This window comes from Chlorocebus sabaeus, chromosome 13, assembly GCF_047675955.1.
Source record: "Chlorocebus sabaeus isolate Y175 chromosome 13, mChlSab1.0.hap1, whole genome shotgun sequence".
Taxonomy (NCBI): Eukaryota; Metazoa; Chordata; class Mammalia; order Primates; family Cercopithecidae; genus Chlorocebus; species Chlorocebus sabaeus.
The window spans coordinates 68,522,220-68,544,103 of NC_132916.1; the positions used below are offsets into that span (position 1 = coordinate 68,522,220).

A 21,884-nucleotide genomic window follows, 5' to 3' on the forward strand; every position below is an offset into this window, starting at 1 on the left:
CAGGTGTGTGCTACTGTGCCCAGTCCATCGAAGGATTTTATACAGGGAAGTGACCTGAGTTTAAAACGATAAATTTGATAAAATGAGTAACGAAGTGATATATGTGGATTTTTAGAAAGTAGGATGAACAGAATTTGCTGGTTGGCTGCCTCAGGGAGGTAGTATAGTATATGGATAAGGGAATGGCCTTCCTAAACAAGTCTGATGGACTACACTTCTAGGCTTTTCTACTTACTGTGTGACCTTAAGTAAATAACTTCATTTCTCTGAACCTCAGATTTCACATCTGCAAGATTGGTTTAGTGTCATTTAACTGTACTTCACTGGCTTGCTGAAGGAATTAGACATCATGAATAAAAAGTGCTTAGCACTGTGTGGTTAGTGTTTAGAATGATAAATATATAAAGTAAGCAGGCTGGCCACGGTGGCCTGTAATCCTAACACTTTGGAAGGCTGAGGTGAGAGGCTCACTTGAGTCCAGGAGTTCAAGACTAGTCTGGACAACACAGTGAGACCCCTATCTCTACAAAAAATAAAAACATTAGCCGGGCATAGTGGCACACACCTGTGGTCCCGGCTACTCAGGATGCTGAGGTGAGAGGATTGCTTGAGCCCAGGAGGTCGAGCTGCAGTAAACCATGTTTACACCACTGCACTCCAGCCTGGTTGACAGATCAAGATCCTGTCTCAGGAAAAAAAAAAAAAAAAAAAAAAAAAAAAAAAGCAGAATATTACTCAGAAGAAAAATAAAACAAAAACAAACAAGCAACATGATTAGGTGGCCAGGCTCTAGTCAGGCTCCTTAGGTTTAAATCTGGGCTCTGCCATTTACTAGTGGTATGACCTTGAGAAAGCATATCAGTCCGTTTTCACACTGCTGATAAAGACATACCAGAGACTGGGTAATTTATAAAGAAAAAGAGGTTTAATGGACTCAGAGTTCCAAGTGGCGGGGAGGCCTCACAATCATGGCAGAAGGCAAAAGGCATGCCTTACATGGTGGCAGGCAAAAGAGAATGAGAGCCAAGTGAAAGGGGAAATCTCTTATAAAACTATCAGATCTCATGAGACTTATTCACTACCACAAGAACAGTATGGGAGAAACCACCCCCATGATTCAGTTATCTACCACTGGGTCCCTCTCACAACACACGGGAATTATGAGAGTTACAATTCAAGATGAGATTTGGGTGGGGACACAGCCAAACCATATCAGAAGGTAACTTTCTTATGCTTTTGACCTGAAGAAAGATGAGGCGCATAAGGGTTTCAGCCTGCAGGGTGGCCTTTCTGACAGGCTGGGAATATCCTCCAGCCAGAAGCCAAAAACATACATTCTGAGGGAGGAGCAAAGTGAAAGGGAGCAGGGTGGCAGAATACACACATTTAATAAGCTATAGGAGGAATCATGAATATTTATGAAGGGAGAAACATGTAAATGTGCAATTGAGCTTCATTACCCCTTCATCGGTCCTAGGTACAAAAAATGGGGCATCAGCATGATCTGAAGTTTTCAGCCTCTGATGTCAAAAGGTGAAGTAGAGGCCAATAAAACCCATACTGTGCATGCTCTGTAGACTGGACAAAAACCACCCCATGGTGGGTAGTCTGTTAGGCAAAAAAGGAAGGGCAGCAACAGGCTAATATCAGCGGTGGAGTCTTTTGAAAGGAATGGTTTCTGTTTATCCCTTAGGAAGAAAGCCTGATCCTGGTTAGTGACGGAGGGGATATAACAAGGCAAAGCAAGAACTCAGTTTTCAAGGTTACTCTGGGTCCCGTTGACCAAAAGGGAGTCCATTCAGTCAGCTGGGGGGGCTTAGTACTTAATTTGTATTTCTCTTGCCTCATTTTTAGGATTTGTAGGATGCTGAAGATAATTGCATATCTTTCATAGTGTTGCGGTGAGGATGAAATGAGATGATGCAGATAAAGCGCCAGAACATTAATTCATTTAAATAAATACTTACTGAGCATATATGCCCCATGCATCAGGCCCCTGAGGATACAGCAGTAAATACAACTGATTGAAAGGAAATAAAAACTGCCCTCTTGGATCTCTTAATTGTATATAACGAATAACAACAACAAATCTCTGGCCATAGGAGTGCTATGTATTATCTCTGTTACAAAGCAATATCCCAAGACAAGTTTTATGGTCCTAACCTAAATTATTTCTATAATTTTTTTTCTGAGACAGAGTTTTCTCTTGTCACCCAGGCTGGAGTGCAATGGCATGGTCTCAGCTCACTGCAACCCCCGCCTCCCGGGTTCAAGCTATTCTCTTGCCTCAACCTCCCAGGTAGTTGGGATTACAGGCACCTGCCCCCGCACCTGGCTAATTTTTGTATTTTTAGTAGAGACGGGGTTTCACCACGTTGGCTAGTCTGGTCTTGAACTCCTGACCTCAGGTGATCCACCCGCTTCGGCCTCCCAAAGTGCTGGGATGACAGGCATGAGCCACTGTGCCTGGCCTATTTCTATAATTTTTATTGTAATAAAAGGATAATACTCCACAAATACAGTGGTAATGCCTACGGCATAAAGACATAATCCAAGGCAACTCATTCATTGAGAGGTCACCAGAAGCTGGGAAGTGGGGGAAACAAATTTGAAAAAAAGGCCTGCTGATGAAAGTGATTGCATTTACCACACACCTTTGTCCAAGAAAAGCTATGTGAATGCGCCAACACTGGCCTGAAGTCTTCCTAAGAGTGCGTGCTTATAGCCTATTTGTTTAAACGGTGGGAGAGAGTTAACACTCAAAAACCAGAGATTCTGAATATATTTTATTAGTTCAAATGCCTCTACAGTTAACAGAGTCTCGGGGGTTTGGTTAACAGGGCACAAGAAAGCAATTCATGAAACAGTGGAAAATAAAACCTGATCAAGTCTGATGCAGTCTATAAAGGCTAGGGGGGACTCCGTTGCTGCGGCAACCGACTCCGCCCCCACCCGGAGAAGGAACTGAAACTTGGCGCCCCCAGCACCCCAGCGGGGTGGTCGCCTCCCTTCCGTGTCCCTGGCTTTGTTTTATGGTTGGGAATAGGAAAGGGACACAAATCAACGGCGATGCTAGATTCGTCCCCTCTAATCTCCATAGAGGGAGTTATAAAAGGAGGTTCGTCCACAAGCAGAAACCCCTCTGTGGCGCCTCAACGCTAAGGAGCCACGCCATTCCCTTTCCCCGGCGGGAGATTAAAGGCCGGAAAAACACAGCCGGCTCAGGGTAGGGAGCCAAGCTAGCCCCACCTCCCGGTAGCTTCCCGCGATCCTATAGACGCAGCGAGTTACGTACTTCCGGTCACGACCCATCAGCTCCTCGGCGATTGGTCCATTTCCATGGCCGACTGGGTGACGTTATCGCCGGGTGTTGGGGTCGCACGTGTGGTGAGGCATACAGAGGCGGCCTTGGGCTGGGCCTTGGTCTCCCCGCTGGACTTCGAGGGTATCTTCGCCGCCTCTGTTGGGGGTGAGCGCCGCGCGGCTGCAGCATGGTAAGCAAGCCTTACTTGTTTCGGCGGCCGGGCGCTGCGGTTTTGCAGAGGCCAGGCTGCTTCCGGTAATGCCTTGGATACTGCGGCCTGGGTCTGGGTCGTGCCAGAGGCTGCTTGCGGCACAGTACCCTGAAATGGGCCATCCTCACCACCCCGGGCATTCTTTGCTAGTTACAGTCTCGCACCGCCGAGCCTCCCTGGGATGTGGCCCGGAGAGGAGTATGGCCTCGTTTTTACCCCTGGGAGCCTGCAGCCCTGTGCGCTTTCGGTTAGCTAAAAGCTTGTGACTGCGGACACAAACGCACCACCCTGTGCTTCTTGGGGTTCGAGCAGAGGGAGCTGCTGGTCTCCCTCAGCGTTGGAGTGGCAGGTGTCTGCCTGTCTTTGTTTGCTCTGAGAAAGGGAACTTGTGGGAGAGCATAAGGTTGGGCCCAAAGTAAAGCCACTTAATTGGTTTCACAGTTTAGAGAATCAAAATTGAATAGCGAAGTAAGAATGTAGAAGTGGATGATGGATCTTATTAAACTTTAGCTCTTTGTATCGTGATTTTATTTGCTGGTTGGTAGATGCCCTATGTGGAGCTGTCTACTCCAGATTATGTTGTGGCAGGCTTCTTGTCATTCTTGTTCAGTCGGCCAGGGGCCTTCCCTGAGCAGCCACTTTTAAGTCATTTTCACGTCGCTGTCTTATATATTTTCACCGGAAATTATCTTGATTTTCTTGCTAAGAACAGGGACTTTATCTGACTTTCCCACTTCTGTATTCTCAGTTCCCATAACAAGGTCTGGCACAAAGTAGGTGCTCAAGGAATGTATGTTGAAGGAAGGTTAAGTATGGATTCTACAGAACACAGCTGATGTTGCCTGCCCTAGAAGTGTAGATTTTTAAAAAGTATTTAACATGACTACTAAAGATGGATGAGTGAACTATGGAATTGTTCTCTGTCGTTTTGTTTTGTTTTAACTAATTGTTGTGATTTTGTTCCTTTGAAGCCTCACAGGAAGAAAAAACCCTTTATAGAGAAGAAGAAAGCTGTGTCTTTTCACTTGGTCCACCGGAGCCAACGAGATCCTTTAGCAGCAGATGAGACTGCACCCCAAAGGGTTCTGTTGCCCACACAAAAAGTAGGTCCTGTTCTTTAGCCAGTCAGTTTGTAGGTAGACAATAGGTTTTTTGTGTGTTTGTTTCTTTTTCTTAAGTAAGTAGTCTCGGCATGTTGCCCAGGCTGGTCTCGAACTCCTGGGCTCAAGTAGTCCTCCCAGCTTGGCCCCCAAAAGTGCTGGGATTACAGGCATGTGCCACTGCGCCCGGCCATGTTAATAGTTTTAATAAATTGTTAAGTCAGCTGTTATTCTCAGATAACTGATATTCTGGGAAATAATCTATAAGTTAATTTTCAGTACAGTTTGCTGATTTTTACATCATTCATGTTATTTTGATTGGGAAGACAAAGATCTTTATTAGAGATGTTTAAATGAGCAAATCTTGTAGAATAATGGTAAATATTTACCAAAGCATCAGCTACAATGTGGCATGATGTTATATTTAGGGCACCCGTATATGCTCCAACTGTGCTTTCTCTAAGATCCTGCGGTTTTATAACCACAAACTGCATTTTGCCTCCTGGTTGCTCATCTTAGGAAATGTAAAATATCTGAGCTTCTTGGTTAGCTCAGGGAACTTTGCAAGGGAGCCTCGAAAAGATTGACTTAATGTTAGACTCTACTTATTAAGTGTAGATATTATAAAACAGAGTGTTGGGAAACAGAGTATTGGGGGACATGGGCCATGTTTAGCTTTTCAGTAAAGCTAATTTTATTCTATGTTGAGAAGGTTTTTTTTTTTTTGCATATAAATAAAAGAAATTGTACTTACCTTTCAAGGCACCCAAATATCTGTTGCCTAGGCTGGCATGCAAAGTGGCTCCATCTCAGGTCGCTGCAACTTCTACCTCTTGGGCTCAAGCGATCCTCCCACCTTAGCCTCCAGAGTAGCCAGTACTACAGGCACATGCCACCGGGCCTGGCTGATTTTTAAAACTGTTTTGTAGAAACGAGGTCTCACTATGTTGTCCAGTCTGGTCTTGAACTCCTAGGCTCAAGTGATCGTCCTACCTCAGCCTCCCAAAGTGCTGGTATTATAGGCATGAGCCACTGCACCTGGCCCCCCAAGTCTTTTCTTGTAACCCTCCAAATAGACGATAAAATAAGTTGTATGTGTATTTCGTGACTCAGAATGTTGCACATAAATGTCTAGCGGAAGGAGCAATTGTTATTTATTTTTATTGCCCTTTTGAAACCATGAATGTTTTCATTCCATTTTAATGTTATGTAGCACTGTGGTTTTGAAGCTGTGCATTTCCTGTTTGTCAAGAATTCTTTGTCTTTTTCCCATCAGCCAAAATGTTCATGTGCCATCTGCTTCTTACTTGGAAAGCTGTACTCATTGTAATATTCCCTTGCCTTATCCTTGGAAGGCATACTGATTCCATTTTGTTTATAGATAAACAGTGAAGAAAGTACTAATTCCATTTTGTTTATAGATAGACAGTGAGGAAAGGCGAGCAGAACAGAGGAAGTATGGAGTGTTCTTTGATGATGACTATGACTACCTGCAGCACCTGAAGGAACCATCTGGGCCCTCAGAGCTTATTCCCTCAAGTACCTTCAGTGCACACAACCGGAGAGAAGAGAAAGAAGAATCGCTAGTCATTCCAGTAAGGCTTTTCAGCAGTTTAAGTGTGGGAGTGGGTGAAGAAATCATTTTTAAATCAAGATAACTGTTTGGGGCAAGAAATGGTGTCCGTATGAAGAGCACAAAGATAGACCATGCCTCCACTTAAAATTATGTATGTGTATGCACGTGTGTACCATCAGGAGAGAATAGGTCACCTCTTCTCTGGTGGCAGGTGTCAACGCAACAGCCTTTTTATAGGTTTAGAACTTTCGATTGATAGACATGGCCATGTTAGACAGCACTTTTCAATAGGAGAAGCAGCTGACATTCTACATGTTAACAACATAACTGTTTCAGGATCATAAACTCTGTTCTAAGATAGGACTTAACTTTTGTGGAATATTTAGATCTTTAACACTTTTGTAAAAGCTGCAGGCTACTCATAAGCAAACAGAATGAGTGGATGATAATAACATTCCTGTCTTGTAAACTAATGTTCAGTCCACTTTAATACCTTCTCTTTCAGGACAAATGATAGTACATCTTTATATGAAATTAGTGCTGTTAGTCTAAGTTCTGTTTTCTCTCCTGTTTATGTTAAGAATGCCCATGTTGTATGCCTTTGTGACCTTATTTTTAATTTGATGTAGAGTAAATTTCCCTGTGGGAAACTTTTATATCATCTAGCACTTTAGAAAAAGGAGACATTCATTAGGTTTATAAGCAAAAGGTAAGAGATAAAAAGGGCACCAGTTTACCCTGCCCCTTATTCCCCAATTCTGTCATGGTCTAGGCATTCCTTTCCTTGGGGAAGATGTGATTGTAGTTCTTACAGGCAATAGCTGGTTGCTTAAGGATACTTAGAAAGGTTTGGTTTCAGGATATCATCCCAAAGAAAGGTAGTAACTGCAGCTGCTTGTTCACTAACTAGGTTGTGACTCTTTTGTAACGCCCCAAATCCTATCACATCTCTGTCATAGAGAACCAACTTCTTTATTTCTTCTTCCTCAAGGCTTTATTGGTAGTAGGGACTTACTGGCTCACTTCCTTCTATAACCTATTGAGGGAGAGAAGGAGTTCCATAGTGGCTCAACTTGTTTATCTAAGGGTAAAATTCTTAGTAAAGTCTTACCTGGCTTGTATTGATCAGTACTTTTAATCCTTAATTCATTTTGAGTAAAAGCAATCACTAATTGATTTTTTAACAGGATAAGGCTCTTAAATGGACAATTCAGTGATGTTTACAGGGACAACTGAATTGTATTTAAAAACAAAATTGTCGTTGGTTTTCTATACAGCTATGAAAAAATATGGATTAGTCCCATGTACTTTTTTTACTTTAATTTGTAACACACCACCAAATTCAAATAGATTAGAAATAATGAATTACCCCTAGAAACAGTGTGAGACAGTATAAAAAGGCAGCATAGAAATGATTGATGCTTGAGCAGGCCCTGATTTTGACATGAAAGAAAGAGGGTGGTACCATTGTGGAAAGTAGCTGGGCAAACACCACGTAGTTGAGAACTACTGCAACCAATGAAAACACAGTACTCCTAAAAAAAAAAAGTAATTCCTCTTTAAACTCTAATCGTGTATGTGATTCTTTTCTTTCAAGATTTGAAAAATATCTCACAAAGGTAAATTCATTTAACACAAGCTGACCTTGTGTTTAACCCCAAACCTCTAAGGATAAATATCACAAAGGTACCTTTTTAAAAGCCTAAAGGCTAAAACACTATGTAGATTTTGCTATAATTTTAAGTAATTAATAATGTAATATACTTAAAAAAACATTAAATTGTACACTTTAAATAGGTGAATTGTATGTGAATGATGTCTTAGTAAAGCTGTTTTCTTAAAAATGTACTCTATAGCAAAATAACAAATCTTTGCCCATGTTTATGCTACTGAGAAACTCATTTTGGAAGCCGTAACATCTTGCTGTGTGTACACTGCCATATGTAGCCTTTACTCATGCTCCTCAGAGGCTTCCAATTCAGAGAGCTTTCTCAGTGAGCCAATGAGGATGCACATTCCAGCTTTGTGCCTCCTCCTGGGCTAAGGATAGGGCAGGTGGTAAGGTGCACAGAGATAAATAATACATGGTGGTTGTCCTCACGTTATCAACTGTTTGGTCAAGGAGAGGAAACAAGCATAAGAACCAGTCAGAGAATGTAGGCTAGCACATGTTTAAGTAGATTGCAGTGTGTGAAGAAGGCGGGGATTTCACACAAGGGAAGTTCTAGGACAGTGATCAGAAGGGGCTTCATGTGGGAGGGTAGGAACTGAGCTGGCCACCAAGCGGTGGGTACTGTTGACAGGAGAAGGAACTTTTTCAGTCAGGATGCCGAGACAGCTAGCATTGTGGTTCAGTGTCAGGCACATGCATGCCAAGTAAAGTGTTTTGCATTGTTACATGACTGAGGAATGAACTTGATTTGCATGGTCGTATAGAATAACTGAGAAATTTGGATACACAGAGTAGGCCTTGATTTTATAGGGCCTTGAGAACCAGGGCCTTAAATACAGAGTGAAAAATTGAGACCTGTTAGAAACTCAAGAAGGTCACATGATAAAACTATTAAAGGAGCTTAATCTAGCCGTGGGTATGGAGGTTATACGGGATATAGACTAGCTATATGAGCGGTTGCAGTCATTTATGTTTTGGTTAACTATAAATGAGATGATGCCCCAAAGAATAGAGTGAAATCACTGTAAGTAAGAGATTTCTAGGGGACATAGGACAGAGCAAAATGATTTATAACCACCCAAGGATTTAAGATAGCCAATTCATACAAGGGCTGTGCCATTACTAGAGATTAGGATGTTATCTCTAGTTTAAGAGGAAAAAGTTTAATTTTGTTTTGAAACTTCAGGCAAGTGGAGTTAAGAAACTCTGAGATTTGAATCCCAGAATCTCACTTACTGATCATTCTCGGGGGTGGACCATTTAAACTTTCTTAGTTTTCGTTCTTTTGCTAAAACAGGGTGAAAACTCATGGGATCTGAGGGATAAATGGAATAATTTACTGGAGAAAGCGCTGTGATGTATTATAAAGAGTTGCTTTTGAGTTTACGATGGAATATACTTTTTTTTTTTTTTTTGAGATGGAGTTTCGCTCTTTTTGCTCAGGCTGGAGTGCAGTGGCGCAATCTCAGCTCACCGCAACCTCCGCCTCCCAGGTTCAAGCGATTCTCCTGCCTCAGCCTCCCGAGTAGCTGGGATTACAGGCATGTGCCACCATGCCTGGCTAATTTTGTATTTTTAGTAGAGACGGGGTTTCTCCATGTTGGTCAGGCTGGTCTTGAACTGCCGACCTCAGGTGATCCACCCGCCTCGGCCTCCCAAAGTGCTGGGATTACAGGCGTGAGCCACCGTGCCCGGCCACATGTTTAACATATATACAACCTGGAGCACAGGTGAGAGAACATAGAATGTAGTTGTAACAGTTTCCTAGGACTGCAGTAACAAATGAGCACAAACTAGGTGACTTAAAACAACAGAAATTTCTTCCTTCATGGTTCTGGAGGTCAGAAGTTTGAAATGAAGGTATCGGCAGGGTTGGTTTTTTTCTTGGGGACTTAGAGGGAGAGGCTGTTGCATGGCTCATTCCTAACTTCTGAAGGTTATCAGTGATCATTCCTTGGAGTTCCTTGCCTTATAGAGGCCTCATTCCAGTCTGCTGTCATCTGCATATGGCATTCTCCCCTGTGAGTCTCTGTCCTCATTGGTCTCGTTATAGGACCATGGTCCAGTAAGACCTCATCTTATAGTTGAGAGGACCCTATTTCAAATATGGTCACAGTCTGAGGTTCTGGATGGACATTGATTTTGGGGGGACTTCAACCCAGTACACTAGTTAAGAAGTATTTCCAAATAAACCTAACCATTGTGCAATTTCTTTTTCAAGAGCACTGGAATTAAGTTGCCTTCATCAGTGTTTGCTTCAGAGTTTGAGGAAGATGTTGGATTGTTAAATAAAGCAGCTCCAGTTTCAGGTATTTTTAATTCCTTTATCTTTTTATGTGGATAAATGTATTTTGCAAAACATAAATGGTGTAGGATTTTTTTATCCCCATTAAAGTATTGAAACAATTGAGATATGTCTGGAATTCAGATCAGGGATTATTAGGAAGGGATGAGTGTGGTCTTTGTATTTTTGTATTCCTACCATCAAATCCTTGCATCTTTTGAGTTCCTGTTTGGAGAGGAAAGTGGGGAAACTATTCTTGGTAATCTAGTAGGGGAATTGTAACCTTCACGTAACCTCTTACAAACATAGTGGTGTTCATTATTCATTACTTGTAGTGTAATTTTGCAAAATAATCTGTTGTCTTTCAGAGTTTCTCCCAAGAGCATACAGGTATTTTTATAGAAGTTCATTTTACCATCTACACATATATTGGGGGAAAATTTTTGTTTTTAAGTTTTAGTACCAACATTGTATTTCAGAACAAACACAAAAGTTCACAGAAGTGATGTTGGTATTTTCTCCTGAGTTGCCTTAATTATTAACTAACACCTGTCCTGTGACATTCATTCATTAATTTATTCTACAGATTTTTGAGTTGCCGCTGTCTGTGTGGCAGGGCCTTGGGTTAAAACAGAATAAAGCATAGTCTCTGACCCAAAAATTTACCTCGTTTGGGAAAAATAAACAATAAATGGTAAATTACAGTATAGATAGATAGTACTAGTGGGGCGAGGAGTACCAAACCCAGCCTCACAGAGTTGAGCAAGGCTTTCTAAAGGAGGTGATGTTTAGTTTGTTTCTTAAGTAAAAGTTAGGTAGATAGAAGAAAGAGGGGAGGGGTGGGGACAAGAGGATGTTCCAGACAGTGGACTCTATGTGCTAAGGCAACAGAACATGAATATAGGTAACTGTACACATTTTAGCAGGCCCAGAAGGAAGGGTATGGATTAAAAAGAAATGAGGCCGGAGGGTTAAGCAATGGCCATGTAGCAGAGGGTGTTGGAGGCCATGTCAGATGATAAATTTTGAGTTGAAAGTTTGTCTTGAACTTGAGTTTTGTTGTTGTTGTTTGTTTTCATTTTCTCCTTGTGGAGCCGGGCTAACTCCTAAGCAGTGTGCCTAGAGTCAGCCTAGTATTTTTATAGATGGAAGAATATATCTGAAGAAACAGGTAGATATTTATTAAAATCTCATAGTCAGAAAAGACTGAAAGTGTAACAGTCTAAAAATTGTTCATTTGAGTTACTTTTAACAGGTGAATTTAAAGCCCAGTTTCTTCCTGCAGACAAAACCTTTGAATTATGCTAGACAAGGTTGAACATTATAGATGTATAATGGAACAGTATTTTTACCAGTGGATATTAAAAGGAGAAGCATCATTTCTTTTTTCTTTTTTTTTTTTTAGTTATACTTTAAGTCCTGGGATATATGTGCAGGTTTGTTACATAGGTATACACATGTCATGGTGGTTTGCTGCATCCATCAACCCATCATCTACGTTAGGCATTTCTCCTAATGCTGTCCCTCCCCTAGCCCCCCCATCCCCCAACAGGTCCCAGTGTGTGATGTTCCCCTCCCTGTGTCCATGTGTTCTCAGTTGTTCAACTCCCTCTTATGAGTAAGAGCATGCAGTGTTTGGTTTTCTGTTCCTGTGTTAGTTTGCTGAGAATTATGATTTCCAACTTCATCCATGTCCCTGCAAAGGACATAAACTCGTCCTTTTTTGTGGCTGCATAGTATTCCATGGTGTATATGTGCCACATTTTCTTTATCCAGTCTATCATTGATGAGCATTTAAGCTGGTTCCAAGTCTTTGCTATTGTGAACAGTGCTGCAGTAAACCTACTTGTGCATGTGTCTTTATAGTAGAATGATTTATTATCCTTTGGGTATATACCCAGTAATGGGATTGCTGGGTCAAATGGTGTTTCTGGTTCTGGATCCTTGAGGAATCACCACACTGTCTTCCACAATGGTTGAACTAATTTACACTCCCACCAACAATGTAAAAGCCTTCCTATTTCTCCACATCCTCTCCAGAATCTGTTGTTTCCTGACTTTTTAATGATTGCCATTCTAGCTGGCGTGAGATGGTATCTCCTTGTGGTTTTGGTTTGCATTTCTCTAATGAGCAGTGGTTTATAGTTCTCCTCTAAGAGGTCCTTCACATCCCTTGTAAGTTGTATGCCTATTTTATTCTCTTTGTAGCTATTGTGAATGGGAGTTCACTCATGATTTGGCTCTCTGTTTGTCTATTATTGGTGTATAGGAATGCTTGTGATTTTTGCACATTGGTTTTGTATCCTGAGACTTTGCTGAAGTTGCTTATCAGCTTAAGGAGATTTTGGGCTGAGATGATGGGGTTTTCTAAATAGACAGTCATGTCATCTGCAAACAGAGACAATTTGACTTCCTCTCTTCCTATTTGAATACCCTTTCTTTCTTTCTCTTGCCTGATTGCCCTCCAGAACTTCCAATACTATGTTGAATAGGAGTGGTAAGAGAGGGCATCTTTGTCTTGTGCGAGTTTTCAAAGGGAATGCTTCCAGCTTTTGCCCATTCAGTATGATATTGGCTGTGGGTTTGTCATAAATAGCTCTTACTATTTTGAGATATGTTCCATCAATACCTAGTTTATGGAGAGTTTTTAGCTTGAAAGGGGTGTTGAATTTTATTGAAGGCCTTTTCCGCATCTATTGAGATAATCATGTGGTTTTTGTCATTGGTTCTGTTGATGTAATGGATTACGTTGAACCAGGCTTGTATCCCAGGGATGAAGCCGACTTGATTGTGGTGGATAAGCTTTTTGATATGCTGCTGGATTCGTTTTGCCAGTTTTTTACTGACGATTTTCACATTGATGTTCATCAGGGATATTGTCCTGAAATTTTCTTTTTTTGTTGTGTCTCTGCCAGGTTTTGGCATCAGGATGATGCTGGCCTCATAAAATGAGTCAGGGAGGAGTCCCTCTTTTTCTGTTGTTTGGAATAGTTTCAGAAGGAATGGTACCAACTCCTCTCTATACGTCTGGTGGAATTTGGCTGTGTATCTGTCTGATCCTGGGCTTCTCTTTCGGTTAGTAGGCTATTACTGCCTCAATTTCAGAACTTGTTATTGGTCTATTCAGGGATTCGACTTCTTCCTGGTTTAGTCTTGGGAGGGTGTATATGTCCAGGGATTTATCCATTTCTTCTAATTTTCTAGTTTATTTGCATAGAGGTGTTATATAGTATTCTCTGATGGTAGTTTTTATTTCTGTGGGATCAGTGGTGAAATCCACTTTATCATTTTTTGTTGTGTCTATTTGATTCTTCTCTCTTTTCTTTTATTAGTCTGACTAGCAGTTAATCTTTTCAAAACACCAGCTCCTGGATTCATTGGTTTTTTTGAAGGGTTTTTTTGTGTCTCTATCTACTTCAGTTCTGCTGTGTTTTAGTTATGTCTTGTCTTCTACTAGGTTTTATATTTGTTTGCTCTTGTTTCTCTAATTCTTTTAATTGTGATGTTAGATTTTAGATCTTTCCTGCTTTCACCTGTGGGAATTTAGTGCTATAAATTTCACCCTAAACACTGCTTTAGCTGTGTCCCAGAGATTCTGGTATGTTGTATCTTTTTTCTCATTGGTTTCAAAGAACTTATTTATTTCTACCTTAATTTTGTTATTTACTCAGTAGTCATTCAGGAGCAGGTTGTTCAGTTTCCAAGTAGTTGTACAATTTTGAGTGGATTTCTTAATCTTGAGTTCTAATTTGATTGCACTGTAGTCTGAGAGACTGTTATGATTTCCGTTCTTTTGCATCTGCTGAGGAGTGTTTTACTTCAGTTATATGGTCAATTTTAGGATAAGTGCGATGTGGTGCTGAGAAGAATGTATATTTTGTTGATTTGGGGTGGAGAGTTATGTCGCTGTCTATAAGGTCCACTTGGTCCAGAGCTGAGTTCAAGTCCTGAAGATCCCTGTGAATTTTCTGTCTCGTTGATCTGTCTAATATTGACAATGGGGTGTTAAAGTCTCCCATTATTATTATGTGGAAGTCTAAGTCTCTTTGTAGGTCTCTTAGAACATGCTTTATGAATCTGGGTGCTTCCATATTAGGTGCATATATATTTAGGATAGTTAGCTTTTCTTGTTGCATTATTCCCTTTACCATTATGTAATGCCCTTCTTTGTGTTTTTTGATCTTTGTTGGTTTAAAGTCTGTTTTATCAGAGACTAGGATTGCAACCCTTGCTGTTTTTTGCTTTCCATTTGCTTGGTAAATAACCTCCATTCCTTTATTTTGAGTCTATATGTGTCTTTGCACATGAGATGGGTCTCCTGAATACAGCACACTGATGGGTCTTCACTCTTTATCCAGTTTGCCAATCTGTGTCTTTTAGTTGGGGCATTTAGCCCATTTACATTTAAGGTTAATATTGTAATGTGTTAGTTTGATTCTGTCATTATGATGCTAGCTGGTTATTTTGCCTGTTATTTGATGCAGTTTCTTCATAATACTGATGGTCTTTACTCTTTGGTATGTTTTGCAGTGGCTGGTACCAGTTTTTCCTTTCCATATTTGGTGCTTCCTTCAGGAGTTCTTGTAAGGCAGGCCTGGTGGTGACAAAATCTCTCAGCATTTGCTTGTGTGGAAAGGATTTTATTTCTCCTTCACTTATGAAACTTAGTTTGGCTGGATATGAGATTCTGGGTTGAAAATTCTTTACTTTAAGAATGTCAAGTATTGTCCCCCACTCTCTTCTGGCTTGTAGGGTTTCTGCCGAGGGATCTGGTGTTAGTCTGATGGGCTTCTCTTTGTGGGTAACCTGACCTTTCTCTCTGGCTGCCCTTAACATTTTTCTCTTCATTTCAACCTTGGTGAATCTGACGATTATATGTCTTGGGGTTGCTCTTCTCAAGGAATATCTTTGTGGCATTCTCTGTATTTCCTGAATTTGAATGTTGGCCTGCCTTGCTAGGTTGGGGAAGTTCTCCTGGATAATATCCTGCAGAGTGTTTTCCAACTTGGTTCCATTCTCCCCGTCACTTTCAGGTACATCAGTCAAACGTAGATTTGGTCTTTTCACATAGTCCCATATTTCTTGGAGGCTTTGTTCATTCCTTTTCATTCTTTTTTCTCTAATCTTGTCTTCACGCTTTATTTCATTAAGTTGATCTTCAATCGCTGATATCCTCTCTTCCACTCGGCTATTGTTATTTGTGTGTGCTTCACAAAGTTCTCTTGCTGTGTTTTTCAGCTCCGTCACATCATTCATGTTCTTCTCTAAACTGGTGATTCTAGTTAGCAATTCCTCTCACCTTTTTTCAAGGTTTTTAACTTCCTTGCATTGGGTTAGAACATGCTTCTTTAGCTCGGAGGAGTTTGTTATTACCCACCTTCTGAAGCATACTTCTGTCAATTCGTCAAACTCATTCTCCATCCAGTTTTGTTCCCTTGCTGGTGAGGAGTTGTGATCCTTTGAAGAGAAGAGGCATTCTGGTTTTTGGAATTTTCAGCCTTTTTGTGCTGGTTTTTCCTCATCTTCTTGGATTTTTGTACCTTTAGTCTTTGTTGTTGGTGACCTTCAGATGGGGTTTCTGTGTGGATGTCCTTTTTGTTGATGTTGATACTATTCCTTTCTGTTAGGTTTATTTCTAACAGACCACTCTGCTGCAGATCTGCTGGAGTTTGCTGGAGGTCCACTTCAGTCCCTGTTTGCCTGGGTATCACCAGTGGAGGCTGCAGAACAGCAAAGATTGCTGCTTGTTCTTTCCTCTGGAAGCTCTGTCCCAGAGGAGTACCCACCAGATGCCAACCAGAGCTCTCTCCTCTGTGAGGTGTCTGTCGACCCCTGATGGGAGGTGTCTCCCAGGCAGGAGGCATAGGAGTCAGGGACCCACTTGAGGAGGCAGTCTGTCCCTTAGCAGAGCTCGAGCACTGTGCTGGGAGATCTGCTGCTGTCTTCAGAGCCAGCAGGCAGGAAGGTTTGAGTCTGCTGGAGCTGCGCCCACAGCCGCCCCTTCCCCCAGGTGCTCTGTCCCAGGGAGATGGGAGTTTTATTTATAAGTCCCTGACTGGGGCTGAGGCAGCATTTTTTTTTTTTTTGTCTTGGCATGATCACTCTTTATTCTTCACTAGACTGAACTTAGTTCTTAATCATTCTTTTATCCTCAATATATTAATAGACTCTTGCTATCATAGGTCCTTATATGAATGAATTGTTGCTACCTTGGGAATTGTTGCTCAATTTTTGTTTTCCTTCTAGGACCTCGACTGGATTTTGATCCTGACATTGTTGCAGCTCTTGATGATGATTTTGACTTTGATGATCCAGATAATCTGCTTGAGGATGACTTTATTCTTCAGGCCAATAAATCAACAGGAGAGGAAGAGGGAAGGGATATACAGTATGTGTGGTTTGTTTCAAAGCAGAGATGATGACCTAAGTGTTACTGCTTCAGTGGGATGGTAACCATAGAACGTTACAGTTGGAAGAGACCTTCAAGAGCATTTAATCTGAGACTTCTGTATTTTAGGGCAGAAAATGTGAAATTTATTGCTTTTCCTACCAAACCGGGTTGATCAGACACCCTCCTGCCTAGACAAGAACCTTTCCTGAAATACCTTCCAGTTTTACTTGTGTAAAGTGATTTTGTTCTGTTACTTTTTAAGTTGTTTTGGTAGGTAATTTATGACCTTTACTTTAGGAAATCTGAGAATGAAGATGACAGCGAGTGGGAAGATGTGGATGATGAGAAGGGAGATAGCAGTGATGACTATGACTCTGCAGGCCTATTGTCAGATGAAGATCATATGTCTGTGCCCGGAAAAACCCACAGAGCTATAGCAGATCACTTGTTCTGGAGTGAGGAAACAAAAAGTCGCTTCACCGAGTATTCGATGACTTCCTCAGTCATGAGGAGAAATGAACAGCTGACCCTACATGATGAGAGGTTTGAGAAGGTAAAGTCCCCAAATAAGGGATGCTTTAGTACTATCTTATGATATATATATATATATATATATATTTTAATACCTGTCAACTTTAACCCAGGTTGAAGTGCTCACCAACCACAAAGTCAATCATAGGAAATTTACAACTATCCAGCTATAGGTTCATGTAGCCAGCATAAAGCAGAAGGGTATCAGTGCAGTATAGGAGCACAAAGACTGCAAAGGGAGCATAGAACTGTGCAGAAGAAGAGTAATAGCCTAGGAGGATGTGACTTTTCCAATTTATATCACACGCTTACACCTGGAGGTGGCCCAAATGATGTCTCATTCAACCTGAATGGATAACCAAAAGTAGTTGTAATCGTTTTATTCTCAGTCACTGTGGTAGGACAACTCACTTGAGTTTCTATTTGGCCCTTAAAACCCCGAAGAAGTGGCCCTGAAAACCCCCATCATGTCTAATGTTGTGCTTCTTTATTGTGTGTGTCATATAGATTTGTCTCAGATTAGAATGTGAATTCCCCAAGGACAGAGTTTTTTGTATTTTGCTCACGGATACATCTGAAAGCCTAAAATGTTGTCTTGGCATGTAGTAGAAGTTTAAAGTGTTCCATAAATGATAAATGAATGAAGGACTAGTTTCCTTCAAGGTGAATCTAAAATAAAGGCTCTTACCTTGCTACCTTCTCAGCTAATACTATTTTCCCTCTTCTCTTGAGGGAGAAGCAAATTGTTGCTACACATCTCACACTTCAGGAGATATATCCCCCCCATTTACTCTTTGTCAAAGCTTAACAGTGTCAACACCATTTGCATAATATAATAATTATTGTCTAGATAAGAACGAAATATGTACATTAGTGGGATAATTTTCAGTTGCACAATCTTTTAGTTTGCGTAACTAAGGAATTTGAAAATATCTTCAGGCTGGGCATAGTGGCCCATGCCTATAATCCCAGAACTGTGGGAGGCCGAAACAGGTGGATCACTTGAACCCAGGAGTTTGAGACCATCTTGAGCAATGCAGAGCCTGTTTCTATTAACAAAAATAAATAAAATAGCTGGGTGTGGTGGCATGTGCCTGTGGTCCCAATGCTTCAGAGGCTGAGGAGGGAGGATCACTTGAGCCTGAGAGTTTGAGGCTGCAGTGAACTATGGTCGCGCCACTGTACTCCAGGCTTGGAGACAGTGAGATATTTAAAAAAAAAAGAAAAGAAAAAGTATCTTAAAAAATGTTTTGACGTAATCTGTGCTGCCTAGCATTTTGTTCTCCAAGCTAAGTAGAATAATGCCTTTCATTTACATGTTAAATGGAAGCCTATTTTTAGTCTAAATGTAAGTCTTAAAATACTGAACAGAAATATCTTCCACATCCTATTGCATTAAATCCCTACTAATATTTTAATGGTAATTGTGATAGTACCTAAGTAACTATTGTGTAAGAATAAAATTAATGTAAAAAAAATTTTAAATATGTAGTCTTACTGAGTACATTTGCTTTTCATGGTATCTTTTCTCTGTTTATATTCAAGTTTTATGAGCAATATGATGATGATGAAATTGGAGCTCTGGATAATGCAGAATTGGAAGGTTCTATTCAAGTGGACAGCAATCGCTTACAGGAAGTTTTGAATGACTACTATAAAGAAAAGGCAGAGAAGTACAATGACTTTTCTTTCCTTGTTTATTTTTTTTAAAAAAGAAAAAATTCCAAAGAAAGGTCTATAGTATAACTGAATTGAGGAAAAAATTAACCTAGTCAAAATCCATATTAAGAAAATGAAAAAGGAAAAAAAAAATAGGAGGGGGGAGAAAAGAAAGTGGTACATTTTCCATAAACTTTGGCTCATGTATAGCTCATCTGTTTTGCCTACATTTTGGCGTTAAGCATTCTGAAGTAGAATGTAATGGGAATATACGAGGAGCCACTTTTTCCATACCTTTGACTTGAGAAGAGTCGTGGTAGAATGTGTTTCGTTTTTTAATTTTTCTTTTTTTTTTTTTTTTTTTTGAGATGGAGTCTTGCTCTGTTGCCCAGGCTGGAATGTAGTGGTGTGATCTCAGCTCACCTGCAACCTCCACCTCCCAGGTTCAGGTGATTCTCGTGCCTCAGCCTCCTGAGCCGATGTGATTACAGGGGCATGCTGCCATGCCCAGCTAATTTTTGTATTTTTAGTAGAGACAGGGTTCCACCATGTTGGCCAGGCTGGTCTCAAACTCAACCCCATGTAATATGCCTGCCTCGGCCTCCCAAAGTGCTGAGATTATAGGCGTGAGCCACCGCGCCCAGCCCATTTTTAATTTTTTTTACTTTTGTTTTGCTTAAAAGTTAAAGACATAAAGGGACACATTCCCCTTGGGAAATAAGATGATGTTTCTAGTCTTTGGGCTGAAGAATTATTCCAAGTATATGCTCTTTTCATCTTTCTGAAATGCCAGGTGTTTTGAGAAGTAGGTATTTACATCTCGCGGAAAGATAAGAATTTGTCTCTCCAGCTAGATTAGAGGAACTGACCAGCTGGTTATTTTGGCAAATCAGCATCCACATCAAGGTGACTCTCCTCTGAGAGAAACTGATGAAGTGTTCAAATCTGCTAGAAAGGTCTGATGTTCCATGATCACTATAATATATAGATCCCATAGCAGGACAAGGAGCTGTATAGTTTGAGTAAAATATTTGAATACTTCGCAGAGACAGGTGAGTTATGCTTTTTTAGGCTTTAAAAACCTGTTTTCTTAGGAAGCTGCCTTGGAAAGACACAGCTAGATGTTACTTTCCTATCAGCTAAGTGAATATCCAAAACTCACTGGAGGGAAAAGGCAGGGCTGGGTAGAACAGAGTTTGACAGAAAATGACAGATAGGTCACTGGAATATGTGCATTTTAAAACACTGGTTTTTTTCCACAGCTAGAAATTGCAGTTTTAGTGACATAGTATAATAAGAGGTCATTTTCCCCCCTCTCGGTCTTCACTTTTAAAAACTCATCCAAAAGTTGTGTAAAATTGAATACTCTTGAACCCTTGGAGGATCAAGACCTGCCAATGAATGAGTTTGATGAGTCTGAGGAGGAAGAAATGATTACTGTAGTCCTTGAAGAAGCCAAAGAGAAGTGGGATTGTGAATCTATTTGTAGTAAGTATATTCACTTTATGATAGTAATTTTAAAGTATTAAAGTATATCAACTTCAGTCTGGGTGCAGTGGCTCACGCCTGTAATCCCAGTACTTTGGGAGGCTGAGGCAGGTGGATCACCTGATGTCAGGAGTTCAAGACCAGCCTGGCCAACATGGTGAAACCCCGTCTCTACTAAAAATACAAAAATTAGCCAGGCATGGCGGCAGGCACCTGTAATCCCAGTTACTCGAGAGGCTGAGGCAGGAGAATAGCTTGAACTCGGGAGCTGGAGGTTGCAGTGAGCCGAGATCACGCCATTGTATTCCAACCTGGGCAACAAGAGCGAAACTCTTAAAAAATATATATATATCAACTTTGAAAAAATACATATATTTTAATAAGAGTTACGCTTTTAGGAAATTTGTGAAAAATTATTTGGAAAGAGTAATATTCCAATATTGAGTTGTAAGCAATTTATAAAACATTGATCAGAGACTCCAATGTTATTTTGCACTATGAAAACACAAGGTCAGAAATATAGTAGGAATTCAGTAATGCTTGGTGGAACTGAAAGTGTGCTTATTGATACATGACTTTTATTTGTTTGTTTAGGTACATACTCAAATTTATATAACCATCCACAGCTTATCAAGTATCAACCAAAGGTAAGTCCTAGTGTGCTAAGCTATTTGAAGGATGCAGTGCCTAAAAAATAGAGTACACATTTTCGCTCAGTAACTTTTTATCTTTGTGGCTAGCAGTGATATTAGGAAAAGCATCAACAGTATGCCATTAATGTGCTATTTTTTTAATAGGAATGAGAAATAACTCTAGTACCATTTTATCTGTATTTCAGCCGAAACAAATTCGAATATCTTCTAAAACAGGAATACCTCTCAATGTCTTACCAAAGCAAGGACTCACAGCAAAGCAAGCTGAAAGAATACAGATGATTAATGGCAGTGACCTTCCTAAAGTATCAACCCAGCCACGTTCTAAAAACGAAAGCAAAGAAGATAAAAGAGCAAGAAAGCAAGCTATCAAAGAAGAGCGCAAGGTAAAAAATATTTTTCAGATGTGAGATTTACAAAGAGCTGGTGGAGGGGAAATTAGGGGAATTTTGTAAAAGCAGCCTGTATCAGGTTAAAGATATGAGTAATACAAGTATGTTCTTGTACTTACAACAGGAACGAAGAGTGGAGAAGAAAGCTAACAAGTTAGCATTTAAACTGGAGAAAAGAAGGCAAGAAAAAGAGCTGCAGAACTTGAAGAAGAATGTTGAGGGTCTAAAGCTATAGACAGTGGAGCATACAGGGCAAGGTACTTTATTAGGGGCTCTTCATTATCTTTAGTCATTGACTAGAACCTTCAGAAAGACAAAACTGTTTGCCATTTTACTGGCAGATAAGAGGAAAATACAGTATTTGTATTATTTTTATACCAGCAAGTGTCCCCTGCCAGCTGTCTTGTAAATACTGTAATGTTTTAATTTTTAATATTTTAAGCTTACATTTGCTCTGAAATAAATGACTTCATGAATGTGAAATGTTTGGATAAATTAAAGGAAAATATCTTCATAACTTGAATGGAATTGTATTCATTTATTTGTATGGTTGTCATAGTTGTTTTTTGCAGATGTTTTCAAATATTTCTTTGAATCCTCTCCATGCCTTTTCAGGAATTACG

The 21,884-nt window shown here is 40.4% G+C and overlaps 1 protein-coding gene across 1 annotated transcript; it reads left to right on the forward strand.

The window, feature by feature from the left end:
* Window positions 1–3,333: 3,333 nt before the first annotated feature.
* On the forward strand, window positions 3,334–21,784 carry LTV1 (LTV1 ribosome biogenesis factor). Its single transcript, XM_008006796.3, has 11 exons — window positions 3,334–3,494; window positions 4,487–4,618; window positions 6,037–6,210; window positions 10,085–10,172; window positions 16,394–16,535; window positions 16,836–17,091; window positions 18,615–18,742; window positions 20,077–20,216; window positions 20,811–20,863; window positions 21,055–21,255; window positions 21,386–21,784. Exons 1-11 carry the CDS (start codon window positions 3,492–3,494, stop codon window positions 21,494–21,496), a joined length of 1,428 nt encoding a protein of 475 aa, XP_008004987.1. The 5' UTR covers window positions 3,334–3,491; the 3' UTR covers window positions 21,497–21,784.
* Window positions 21,785–21,884: the final 100 nt, after the last annotated feature.